General features: G+C 40.6%; 1 protein-coding gene across 4 annotated transcripts in view; it reads right to left on the reverse strand.

Annotated features, from left to right (window-relative positions):
• LOC5575850 (mitochondrial carrier protein Rim2) overlaps positions 1 to 6,780 on the reverse strand; it is a 38,160-nt gene extending 31,380 nt beyond the window's left edge. For 3 of the 4 annotated variants that reach the window (XR_002500888.1, XR_002500886.1, XR_002500887.1), the window contains exon 1: positions 5,634 to 6,780. Coding sequence is in view for 1 of the 4 variants with exons in the window: in XM_021847255.1 (XP_021702947.1) it covers positions 5,634 to 5,680 (47 nt within the window). In the remaining 3 variants the exon portion in view is untranslated. The remainder of the gene's footprint in view (positions 1 to 5,633) is intronic. The other variant, XM_021847255.1, reaches the window with a different exon arrangement.
• Positions 6,781 to 13,775: the final 6,995 nt, after the last annotated feature.

Genomic DNA, 13,775 nt, shown 5'->3' on the forward strand with positions numbered 1-13,775 from the left:
GTGTATTGCATTCGCAATGATCGAAAGTAAATGAGCAATTTTATCAAAGTTTTACGAGGTGTGTACTGTGCACATTTGCTTAAGCGTCTTATATGGTACGGAATCCACAATAACTTTAAATTTGGATATGCGGAGATAGTTAAAAATGCATTGATTAAATGATTTTGTATAGAAAATAAGAGGAAAAAAGCAAAATGTGCCAAATGAAGGATTTCCTACATTCTGCACAAAAAGGGACTATTGCCAAGCGATTACTTATGGTATGTTTTATACTCTGAAACAGATAAATGATAAAATGCTTGGTTTTAAGGTAATTATAAAACGAAGTCAAATTTTGAATTTTCAAGTGCACAAGACTGGAGAATCTGACAATAGTTCGTGTTGAAAATCAATCAAATTGCTTGCTTGCTGGTAGCGACCAATGGGATAAATTTCCAACGCGAAGCGCTGTTTGGTTCTTAAGTCTTGTGCTCTTGAAAATTTGAGGTGTGGCTTCGTACTTTATTCACCTTAAGGGCGTACTTCGCCTTATTATGGTTTATACAGGGCTGGTAACGGCCGAACAACAAATAGCTACTTTTTAGTAATTGATATGTATTTCTAAGAACAATAACGAAAATGATAATCATCATTTTGATTTCAAGTTTTGTGCCTTTCCATTCCGCCTTAATTGCTAATCGTTTGACAGATACACGTATTTCAACTACGGGTTCTGTCAAAAAATAAGCAAAAAGGGCGAAATTGAAAGCTACAATACTCGAAATCAAGAAAAAAATTCTATAAAAAAAAATATTACGGCCATTTATAAACTTGATAACGCTGGGTGTCCTTGTGATGTAACAGCTTCTACAAAATGTGTACATTAATCATAAAATAAGCGTACGAGGGGGTGTGTGGGTGTTCGAAATGGCCATTTTTGGCGTCATGATATTTGTGAATAAACCCTCACACATGAGTAGATGAAAAAACCGAATTAAATGGTATAGTACTAAATTCGGTTTTCATTTACTTATAGGTATTCTACTGAACAGCTCGAAGATTTATTAACCTCACACATGATTCAAATACCAGCAATTGTAATTGAAATAATAGATCAATACTGAAAACGATAAAATCAAACAAATGAATTGAAATTGTAATTTAAATATCCAGACCTGTTTCCACTCAAATTCCAAGGCCAAACAGGAGCCCCTAAATATAGTAAAGCGTAATATCAGTGAAAGCCTTTCCGCCTCCACCCGGCCTTCTGCTTCTGGTTTGCCAAAAGCACCGCGGATAGCACTCCCATCCCTTTCCTTTTCGCACGCTCGTTCGCAAACAGAAGGGCATTTTTCGGAGCTGTACCCGAACCAAAACAAACCGAACCCTCCCCGGTTTGTTGTCTCAAGTTCAAGGTCATGCTATTACGTTGCATCGAAAACTACGGCGCAAATTTTGTTTTGCCGCCTGATGTTCCAGCAGAGCGGAGTTGTATACAACTCTTCACAGCAAATTGCATTAGGACGGCGTATCGATGGTCAGAGCTTTGCCATTAGTTTTTATATGTTCGCTTGTGCGTCTCTTTGTATTGCATTGCATTGTATACGCAGAGATACACACCCTGCTGCGTTCGGGTTGATGGTATGAGAGCTGGACTCTAATGGTTTCCAAGCTCGCAGTGACCAATCAAGCGTATTCCCTGTAGTAAGATACTTTATCGCTAGCTTGAAATGCAAATATCAATTATTAATGGATACTGCAGTTATGGCTTTTGCACTGCCTCGAAGGCTAATAGAGATCCGTGCTATTGCATTTCACAGAGGAATTTAATCTACACTACCCGCCAAAAGAATGGAATCACTTCGCGGAGTTCTGAAAATTGTAACACTTCAAAGAGTTCATAATCATCGTTAAGCATAAATTGCTGTTGCAGAGATTCTAAAGTTTTCTCCGAGTGTTGCAATACTCAGTGAAGCGATTCCATACTCTCTAAGGGCAGTGTACCTACGTGTAGAAAAAATGAAAACAAGTTTCTAAAAATAGACCTGCCCAGCCTAGCGTGTAGGTACTTCGATACGAATAACAAATCAACGACTCGCTGGTACAAACTGGTACGGTCTCGCGTTAGGCATCATGCGATAAAAACGCTGGAAATAGAATTCCAAAAAAAAATAATAGACATCCTCTCATTCCAGGAGAGTTTACCTGACAACCTGTATTGCGTTCTAGAAACCGGTCAACATCAACAGCCAGCAAGGGGCGCCCTTGGCTGAAAATGGTTATCAACAACCGCCGCCGAAAATAGCTCCTTGGCCGTACTCATCCGAAGGCAGAGAGGTGGGTGGAGCTTTTCTTGTTCTTTTGCTTCGAAAAAGGGACCCCTCGCAAGTTTCGCATGTACTGTTGCTTAGGTCAATATTTATCTGCCAAGGTTCGCACTGCGGAAGGAAGGATGAGGCATGGAATGCGTACCAGCGGTTCGACACGTACGCACTCGGGGTTTGTCTGTGGTTGTTACGATAGGGGTACGTACGTATGACTCCGATATGGTGTGTAACCGATGTAAAGCTGTATTTGGGTATGAATTTTCAATCGAGCTGGAAAATCGTACACTGTTAATTTGAATTAGTTATCACAATATGTTTGTTGTTTGTTTAGCAATTATAAACGTAAGATACAGCATGACTCAGACTTCCAATCGACAGTACATTAGTTTTGTCAAATCAAATTGCTCCAGAGATTCCTCTCGTGATTTATTCTTCAATTATTTGTTAGGGATTTTTTTTCAGAAATCACTAGAAGAGTTGATAAATATTCCTAAATTAATGTCATACGATTTTTTTTTAGAAATTCCTAGTAAACTACTGCAAGAATTTCCGAAAGTCCATCATTTGGACTCTTCAGGAAGGATTCTTTTGATAATTTGCGAGAATAATTATTGAAAAAATAGCCAATTCAATTCCTGGATAGAATCTTCCATAATTTTCTTAAGAAATTCTTTGAAAAACTTTCCTTGCAATCCTTGAATAAATTTCTGATCAAATAAAATTCAATATGGCGTCTAAAATCAAAATGGCTGCCAACATTTTTAAACTTCAAACGAAAGCTACTTCTTTCCTCCATACGATGCCACTAAGTTTTCTCAATATTTCAAGGGAAAACACTCAAGATTGGATTTTTCTCAAATTATTTAGTTCGCTGGCTGCCCCTCGTCGATTTGAGTTCACCAAAATACTTTTCTAGTTTTGACATACAGTGGGGTCTTCCTTAGCCGAGTGGTTATAGCCCGCGGCTACAAAGCAAAGTCATGCTGAAGGTGTCTGGGTTCGATTCCCGGTCGGTCCAGGATCTTTTCGTAATGGAAATTTCATTGACTTCTCCATAGAGTATAATCGTACCTGCCACTCGATATACGAATGCGAAAATGACAACATTGGCATAGAAAGCTCTCAGTTAATAACTGTGGAAGTGCTCATAAGAACACTAAACTGAGAAACATGCTCTATCCCAGTGAAGATGTTAATGCCATGAAGAAGTAGAAGAAGTTGGAACTGCTAATATTCAGTATTAAGAATCAACGATTTATATTATTGAATCTCAGTGGACGAGCAATTGGTATGCTATAAAATTTGTATTTTATCACCTGTGGGACCTTATGGATGAAATAATATGACTTGGCAAAAATATGTCTTACGTCAACGTGTATGTTTTGAGCGAGTTGTCGGATGTTCAACGCCATAGTGATTCCAAGAGGATTTACTTCGAAATTTCCTTTGGAATCCTTTCAAGAATTCAACCATTTTTTCCGGAAATAACTCCAAAGATGAACCAGCGAAATAATTCCCGATAGCTCAAATGCTATAATTGAGGCAGATTAAGCCGTATCCGCCCAGCAAATGAAAAAATTCGTTCAAATTGCTGCCATTTCAGCAATTCTTTATGAATTGCCTACGTTTCAGCTCGAATGGACTCGTCTGAATGTTGAGCTTTTCGAGGACCGTTAGATTATTTGGTAATGTGCACCGATTGACAATTATTCTGGTGCATCAAGTGGAGTTGAAGTGAGATTTATACCAAGTAGTTGAGTTGACGAAAAAGGGGAATGAAGTCATTTCCAAAAATTTCAATGATCATCGAAAAATAAGACATCTAGACGATTTCATTCGAGCTAAATCGAAGGTTTTCCGTCAAGATTTACCGAAATTGCATCGATTTGAACTTTTTTTGCTATTTGCTCAGTGGATATTGTTTAATTGTTCTGATCTGATCTTGTATAAGTTGATATGCCTCAACATTTAAGTAACTCGGGTTAGAATTTCGCCTACAATATTTTTGTTTGGGATTTCTGAAAACTTTCAATCAAAATCTCTTGCGAAACTTCTTTAGAAATTTCTGATGAGCTCCTGCAAGGCACTCCGAAAGAAATCCTGGACTTTTGAGGAAGTCTTGGAGGATTCTCTAGATGAAAAATGCAAAGATAATCTAATTTTTGGATAACAACGAAAAGATAATAAATCTTCGAGCTGTTTAGTAGAATACCTATAAGTAGATGAAAAAACCGAATTTAGTACTATACCATTTAATTCCACTAGAGTTTGTATCCTTTGACAGATACGCGTATTTCGACCTCAACTGTATACCTCGTATAAAAAACTTTGAAAAATCTGCTAGAGTATTAACTGCAGAAATCGGCTTAAGAATGACTGAGAAAATAATTGTCAGAAATTATGTGATTGTTGATCTGTGAAAATTAATGGAGGTGGTAGTAGCGTTCGAGTGTTTTCTTGAAGCAAATTTTAGGAGAAATTCCTCTAAGTATCCCTTGAGAAATCGCAAGAGAAATTTCTGGGCGAATTCTTTGGAGAATTGATGGAAAATATCTAGAAGTATTTCTGAGGGATTCCGAGAGGGAGTTCCGGAAAGCATTCCAGAAGTAACTTCTGTAGAAACCACTAGAAGAATCTATTGAGCTTTTTCGCGAGTATCAGCAAATAAATTCGGGTAGAATCTCGGAGGGCATCTCCACAGCCTCTATATAAGACTTGCATTTAAATATTGACCAAGATATCAAAAAAGAAACCTTCTATCAGCCCTAAACCACCCAAAATCGTTCAACTAAAGCCAATACTTATAAGTATACCCTCCAACGAATAGATGTATGAATGTGTCATGTGTCTCGATCACGTTGGGACATACTAATTAGTAATAGTTGGAGTGCTGAAGGATTTCCTGGAGAAAATTCGGGAGTAATTTCTCTAAGCATCGCTAGAGGAATTTTTGGCGGAATTTTTGGGAGAGTTATTACTGGAGGGATCCCTGGGAAAGTTCCTGGAAGTATTCCAGAAAAAAAAATATCTGTTGAAAGCTTTAGAAGAAATCCTGAAGCATTTCCTTTAGATTCATCTTCAACAAGGAAAAGGAAGTAAGGGATTTCAGAGATCATATTCTGGTAAAAATGGAGATTTTAGAAACCTTCCATTAAGAATATTGAATACTTTTTAGAAACTACTAGTCCTAATCCACCCCAAATCATTGCAATTCAGAAGTCATTTTATTCAGTACTTTACTCATTTTATTGGTATGAAAATTTAATCTTTAATTATTCATTTAATCTGTAATTGTAATCATTCAATAAAATTAGAGCCAATACTTACCCTCCAGCGAATAGATGTATGAATGTGTCTCGATCACGTTGGGACATACTTTTTCCGGCCGTGTCTTTCTGGGCAGTTTGTCTTCACAGTGTATCGTCACCAGGGGGAAAAATAAACTCTCGCACAGAGTGGTGCTAACACGCTGGTAACCCGCACGGAGTTTCTGGTTTTATTTCGTTATCAGCCGCACTGTAGTGGTAAATGTCCCACACACGCAAATTCCCGTTACTACCACAAACGATTCCGCACTTATCTCTCTTAAGGTCTGTTCCGTTCGGAATGCAAAATATCCTTCTCGATGTATAGCACAACGTAGCTAGATCCTTCCCCTAACAGGACTGAATGTTTATATCTACCCTCAAAGCTTTCTTTGGACACAGGACTTTCTAAGAAATCCGCGTAACAGTCACATTCTACACCTGACCACTTTTCAAACGCGGAAAGAGCAACTTTCACGCCTCTTCGACGGCACAGCCCGAGAAAGGGGCCAAGCCCTAGCGCTCCCCACTAGGCTCCGGCGGAGCGAGCTCTGAACTCTTTACTTGCCACTTCAGTCCGGATCGGGGTGTGATGTAATCACAAGCACTTCTACACGAGTCGTTCCCTCCCCCGTTCACTCCGGGATGCTGTTGTCGATTGAACCGGTTTTGCCGAATTCTACCAGGTTCTACGATGCAAGTCGAACGCAAATAAAAAACGCACCCGAAACGAGGACAAATCCGAGAAAACCGGAATCCTTTTCGCTCTCTTCCGATGTGTGTTGACTGACTTCGTCGGGGAACCAGAAGTGCAAAGTTGAGGTTAGGTTTCCACTAGCTTCTTGGGAGTGCGAACTGGAAAATTGTCCGCTAGCTGGACACTAGAATTTATAATCACGAGCTTCTTCGATGACGCAATGACGTCACAATAACGGGAAGTTTACCACAAGTTAGTTCTAATTCGTGCAGCAATAATAATTTTTCAATCACTTTCAATATTGGGAGAATCTTGCACCACTAGACAAAAGTAAGTACACTGTCACTAACACAACGATAGAATTTTCTCTTCTATTTTGATTCTGTGCAATCACAACATTCACTTACGGAGAAAACTGTTTTCAGGTCTGGTCGCTTTGGTGGCTAGTCGAAGACTGAAAGCACGAAGCGAGAGCAAACGAACTTGTACTACTTCGACTCGACTTCGACTTTTTCATTCGAGATCACGACGGCGACGGTACGTTGCTGATGTTTATCTCGGTTTTATGTGTGAAAAACAGGGACAGAACATTCATTGTCATTTTTTCAACACTACACGATGACAGTTCCCGATGAGAATTTTTATAAGTGCGAGCGAGATGGGTTCATGCTTTTTAATATCGAACATCGAAAATGGAAAACATCGAACACACGATAAACCCGATTTACGCATAAAGTGTTTTTCAGTTTTTCTGTCGTTTTGAAGATTCTACCTCAATAGCCCGAAAGTCATTTTACCCGACTATAAGGTACTCTGTTTTTGAGAAAACTCCAGATTTTTTCAAATTTTTTGGCATAATGAGAATTTTTAATGCCCATGGAAAATAGTTAGATGCTTCCTATAGTTTATTATATACCGTCAGTGATTTTTCAGAGGAATTCTTCTTGAAATTCTTTTTGGAATACTTCAAGCTATTCGGAAACATTTTTAAGAATTTATACAAGAGGGGCCCAAATAGCCGTAGCGGTAAACGCGCAGCTATTCAGCAAGACCAAGCTGAGGGTCGTGGGTTCGAATCCCACCGGTCGAGGATCTTTTCGGGTTGGAAATTTTCTCGACTTCCCAGGGCATAGAGTATCTTCGTACCTGCCACACGATATACGCATGCAAAAATGGTCATTGGCATAGTAAGCTCTCAGTTAATAACTGTGGAAGTGCTCATAAGAACACTAAGCTGAGAAGCTGGCTCTGTCCCAGTGGGGACGTAACGCCAGAAAAGAAGAAGACAAGATTTATCCAATGGATCATTGAAGGTTGTTTTTGCAAGTGCTCACCGCATCAAAACAAAGGCGCCACTGTATATGGGATTTAACATTGTGACAGCATTGCTGTTGTGTCAAACACACAAGGCTACGGTGGCGCTATCTATGCTTTCCATAGCGGCCGTTTTGGTTATTTTAATGATCCATTCATTCCATGTTTGATTCCTTGGCGTTGATTGGGACTTCTGGGAGGAATATTATGAAGTTCTTAGATACTTTCTGAATCATTATTGATTTCTAGATACATTCGATTCTGTTTTTGCACGGGGGATGCGTACCGTCACGGTACTACCGTGCAAAATAAGTTTTCAGTTCAAAATTTCAAAAACCGTGCAAAAAAAAACTAACATCATTTCTCGACGTTTCATGCAAAAATAAGCTTTTGGTGCAAAAAAAATGTATGAAAACTATGGTGCAAAAGGTATGGAAAAATCGTGCAAAAACAGAATCGGGTGTATTCTGCTGTTTGGCAAATCAAAACTGCAAAAAAGTCTTAAGGCTAAGTAGCCCGTCATTCGTTTTGGCAACAATGATGACTTTTCAGCTTGCATTTCAAAGTGATAAAACTCAGCCTTGATAATTTATATTGATTTGAAAAAGTATCACAGTATGCTTTTTCCTTTAATTGTTCTCCAGAAATCCTTGATTGAATGCATTCAACGACTAAAAAAAAGTTTGTTCAGACTAACCTCTAAGACTCCCCCAAAAACTCTTTTGCATTCCTTCTGGCAGAGATTTCTTAAGAAATAGCTCCCAATTTGCAGTTGTTTGTTCAGTAGTATTCAGATATTATCCTAGCAATTTCGCTAGAAATGCTGATTGGACTTGTGCGAGGAAGTTTGCAAGAATTATGGGAATAATTAGAATTAGTTTATGAAATTTTCCTGTATATTTCTTCAAGCACTCCTTTTGAGATTATTCTTGAAATTACTATATTATAATGATTCCTGTAAGATTATTTTCTGGCATTTCTCTGAAGCTATTTTAAGGATATCTTAATTAGTTCGATTCCCCAAAAATTCACAAACAAATTTCCAAAATTTGGAAACATGAGGTTTATAAGTTTAATCCCTCTACCGGCAGCTTCATTTTTTACCATTAAAATAATATTCAAATCACGATAACTTTTTTGTTTCTTTATACTTTTGCACCATTTTTTCCTAAGTTTTCAAAAAACTCTTCTAGTTTAAGAATCCGTGACGATATTGATCATTGGTGATCTGGTTTTGAAGATATTCCGATGTTCCTTGGGGGACCGACAATCTCCATATAAAATGTCTTAGGCAGCTATTTTGTTTTTGGTCAATTTATCAAAAAAATAAAATGTGTGCTATACAATGCCAGGTAATAAGGAGCTACTCTGAAAAAATACTACAAAACGGTTCATTATTCTTGAAGATATCTGAAAATTACGACTTGAGGTTTTTAAGAGTTTTCAAGATCTTTATTTGTCCAGCGTGGTACCAGAAACATAAATGCTCATAACTCAAAGACGGCTGCAGCAAATTGCTTCATTTTTTCACAACATACTCTCATTGATGTACTGTTTCGAAAAGTAAATATCCGAATACGATAAAAATTCCTTAATCTGAGATATTTACGTGGGTCATGGCAACGCGTCGGTCCCCCAAGGAGTTTCGGAATATCTCCGCATTCAGATGATCAATTCTCGAAGACTTATTCAAACAGAGTCAAGTCAGAAAACTTAACAAACTTACTTCATCAATTCTATGTGTTTCGCAGACGAAATTTAACACGTTCCGCTCTAAACCAACTCGATTTTTTACTTTTTTAAACGTTTAATTTCCGGATTTACAAAACGACGAAAGTAATATTCTCCACTTTCGCAACCTAACCGCTACTTTCACCGCTCTGTTGTATGGGAGACAAAGTGACTTAACCACGAATCAAAACAAAACACTACTTGAGTCGATTTCACACTGGTTCAAAAACGTCGTAAGTAACTGATTGAAACGGCTAATCATTTTGTCATACAATTTTTGTGGGAAGTGTTAGAAACTACTTTGAGTTTGAACGCGAGTTGATTGCATGCAAAATCTAAGCGATGTACATGGTAAAAAAATGTTAAAAAGGGGATTCATTTTAAAACAGTTTTAGAAGAAAGGTTGTGAATCTTCTTAATTAATTTTCTCAAAACCGTATGAAAACTACTTACGTCGATTTGAAAAAGTAATCGAGAATTCTCGCGTAACTTTTCAAAACGGCCTATCTAACAATTCACACATTTCGAGTAAATCGAGCTTGAAGGTTGTGAAAATATATTTTGAAACTGTATCAAAACGAAACAATTTTTCCCCACTGTGTTGCTTGTAGAGGGAAGCAGTGTAATAGAGTTCAACGTATGAAATGAAATTTTGTCAATTTATTTGGAAATTACACTGAAATCTATAAAAACATCAAATAGGACGTTTTGACCAAAAATATGTACATAGGATAAATCACATAGGTCGTTCTGTTTCAACAAATGTTACATTGGACATTCATTTCTGTCATTTTGTTTCAGTTATAGTAACATCGGATATTTTGATTTGAGCACACAACAATCATGTTTTATTTCATTTTGTATCCACGTGCGTTGAACTGCTTCAACATTCAAGTTGAACTGCTCATTTTGTTGCGGTGTGATAATCGCAGGCACCAGCTGTGCTTTGTTTTTATTCATTTGAAGAAGAGACGAATGACCTTCGGGAAATGATGACGATGACGGTGCCGTCGATTGTGTTGTAGGAAACCAATGCCAAACAAATACATACAGCTTCTCCGCTCTTCGGCGAATGATTGCTCTGCAAATATATGTACGCAAGTCGCGCATGCACGTTGCTCGTGTTGCTGCCGTGAAGCATATGTATATGCTTCATCGACCATGGATCTGAATCGGATTGATACAATAAGATCATGATGCTGAATATCATTTCCCTATATGCACTCAATTCGCTGATAATCAACATTTTGTTGCGGTGTGCTAATCGGAGACACCAGCTGTACTTTGTTTTGATTCATTCAATCCCACGACGTCACTTCTTCCCATCCGTCTATGTGTCCTATGTAACAACAGAAGGAGGGGAAACGTTGAGCTGTATGTAGGACATTTTGCTCTCTCACTGATTCTCCCTCAATTTCCCCCCCGTGTTTATGACGGCCCACATGATCGTGTGAGAGTTTCCCACTGCATGACGTGGTGGTGGCGATGGCTGTGTTGCAATCAGCAGCCGTCGGTTGAAACAAGAAATTGCGGTGGGGAATGATGACGATGACGACGCCGTCCATCTTGTTGTAGGAACTCGAGAAAGGAGCCCACGTCTAACAAATACATACAGCTTCTCCTCTCTTCGGTGGTTGATCGCTCTGCAAATATGTGTGAGCAAGTCGCGCATGTACGTTGCTCGTGTTGCTGCCGGGAAGCATATTTATATGCTTGATCGACCATGCATCTGAATCAGATTGATACAATGACATCATGATGCTCAATCTTGTGCTCAATATCATTCCCCTATATGCACGCAATGCGGTAATAATATGAAAAGAGATGTTGCAGCTGATCCAATCCAGCGAAACGGTAAAACATGGTTTGGCAAAAAGACCAAAATACAGTTTTGTGTAACTCATTCTCTTTTTGTCACTTTAGCGTTTTCAATTTTGCGAGGCAGTGCGACTCTGAAAATATCGACTGAAATTATTGAGAAGCAGTTATTATGGCATTCTATGCATCTAAGTAGTGTCATTCCTTTCCGAACGCTAGCCAGTATCGGTTGTGTTTTGCGCAGTTTCTTTATCGTTCAAAGCAAATTGCTTTCACAGCGAAGTGAACCGTTTTTTCCCCTCGCGTTGCGTGGTTTTTACGGCGTTACACTTTCCAGTAGAAAGAAACGATCATCCACGTTTCGGATCACGGAAGCAGCCAGCCTTTAGCCTAGCCTATTGGTTGGACTGTCCAGCTTTACCGAAGGCCATTCGTCGCAACATTGTGGCATCCCCATCATTGCCATCATCATCATCATCAGCATCAGCAACAGCAGCACAGAAGAGGCCTCAAATCATCGTTGCTGTGTTGCTGTTGCGAACATTATGAGCAACGCAAATATTTTTACTCGGGTACCGCAGGCACCCGACGCCGAACTTGTCGTCGCAGCCACGTGAGCAGGTTGCCGTGGCAACGGCGAACTCGCGATCGTAGCAAGCGGGAAAAAATTCAAATTGAAAATCAGAAGTGAAAAAAATATTCGAGAAGAAGGAAGCATTTTTGTGTAGCAAGGAAGCAATTGTAAAACGTTTTTAAAATAGTTAATAAAATTAGTTTAATAGTCAGTTTAAATGAGTTTTTAGTTCATATTTACGCCAATTAGTTATCCGAGTGGAATTGAGTGGTTTGTTCCGTGGAAGTGTTTCGCTTGAGTCACGTGTTTGAAGTGCTGCATATCGTGGAACCTGGCTGGAGCCAAAACTGGTGCTCCTCTCCCCCAAAAAGCAGTTACTTCTGTCTGTCTTCAGGTGAGCCTACTGTCGGTCGATTCCGAACGAGCCACGCTGTAACATTTGGTCCTTCTGTCCGTCTACAGGTGAGCCTACTGTCGGTCGATTCCGAACGAGCCACGCTGTAACATTTGGTCCTTCTGTCCGTCTACAGGTGAGCCTACTGTCGGTCGATTCCGAACGAGCCACGCTGTAACATTTGGTCCTTCTGTCCGTCTACAGGTGAGCCTACTGTCGGTCGATTCCGAACGAGCCACGCTGTAACATTTGGTCCTTCTGTCCGTCTACAGGTGAGCCTACTGTCGGTCGATTCCGAACGAGCCACGCTGTAACATTTGGTCCTTCTGTCCGTCTACAGGTGAGCCTACTGTCGGTCGATTCCGAACGAGCCACGCTGTAACATTTGGTCCTTCTGTCCGTCTACAGGTGAGCCTACTGTCGGTCGATTCCGAACGAGCCACGCTGTAACATTTGGTCCTTCTGTCCGTCTACAGGTGAGCCTACTGTCGGTCGATTCCGAACGAGCCACGCTGTAACATTTGGTCCTTCTGTCCGTCTACAGGTGAGCCTACTGTCGGTCGATTCCGAACGAGCCACGCTGTAACATTTGGTCCTTCTGTCCGTCTACAGGTGAGCCTACTGTCGGTCGATTCCGAACGAGCCACGCTGTAACATTTGGTCCTTCTGTCCGTCTACAGGTGAGCCTACTGTCGGTCGATTCCGAACGAGCCACGCTGTAACATTTGGTCCTTCTGTCCGTCTACAGGTGAGCCTACTGTCGGTCGATTCCGAACGAGCCACGCTGTAACATTTGGTCCTTCTGTCCGTCTACAGGTGAGCCTACTGTCGGTCGATTCCGAACGAGCCACGCTGTAACATTTGGTCCTTCTGTCCGTCTACAGGTGAGCCTACTGTCGGTCGATTCCGAACGAGCCACGCTGTAACATTTGGTCCTTCTGTCCGTCTACAGGTGAGCCTACTGTCGGTCGATTCCGAACGAGCCACGCTGTAACATTTGGTCCTTCTGTCCGTCTACAGGTGAGCCTACTGTCGGTCGATTCCGAACGAGCCACGCTGTAACATTTGGTCCTTCTGTCCGTCTACAGGTGAGCCTACTGTCGGTCGATTCCGAACGAGCCACGCTGTAACATTTGGTCCTTCTGTCCGTCTACAGGTGAGCCTACTGTCGGTCGATTCCGAACGAGCCACGCTGTAACATTTGGTCCTTCTGTCCGTCTACAGGTGAGCCTACTGTCGGTCGATTCCGAACGAGCCACGCTGTAACATTTGGTCCTTCGAATGCCTACGAACGGTCTATATGGAACCACAGGTACGTCGCTCTGGAAGAACGAATAAAGGTGTAGTTCCTAAGCGTTTAGATAATTACGTAGTAGAATTTCCGAAGCAAAGTAGTATGCTTCGTACTCCACCCAACCATCCCCACGGGGGGGAAAACGTTCCTGCTCAGCAAGGTACGGCGCCGGAAAACAAATCTGTCGTTTCCGGTGTATCGAAATCTGCCAAATCCCAATTGCGATCTAAAGGATCGCGGACCTCACGGAGCAGCAACACTGACAGCCAACTTAAGCTTCTGGATCTGGAGGAGCAGAACGAGGAGGCTGAATTGCAAGCGTCCATCGAACGCGACAGGATC

This window comes from Aedes aegypti, chromosome 2 (assembly GCF_002204515.2).
Source record: "Aedes aegypti strain LVP_AGWG chromosome 2, AaegL5.0 Primary Assembly, whole genome shotgun sequence".
In the NCBI taxonomy this organism is placed as follows: Eukaryota; Metazoa; Arthropoda; class Insecta; order Diptera; family Culicidae; genus Aedes; species Aedes aegypti.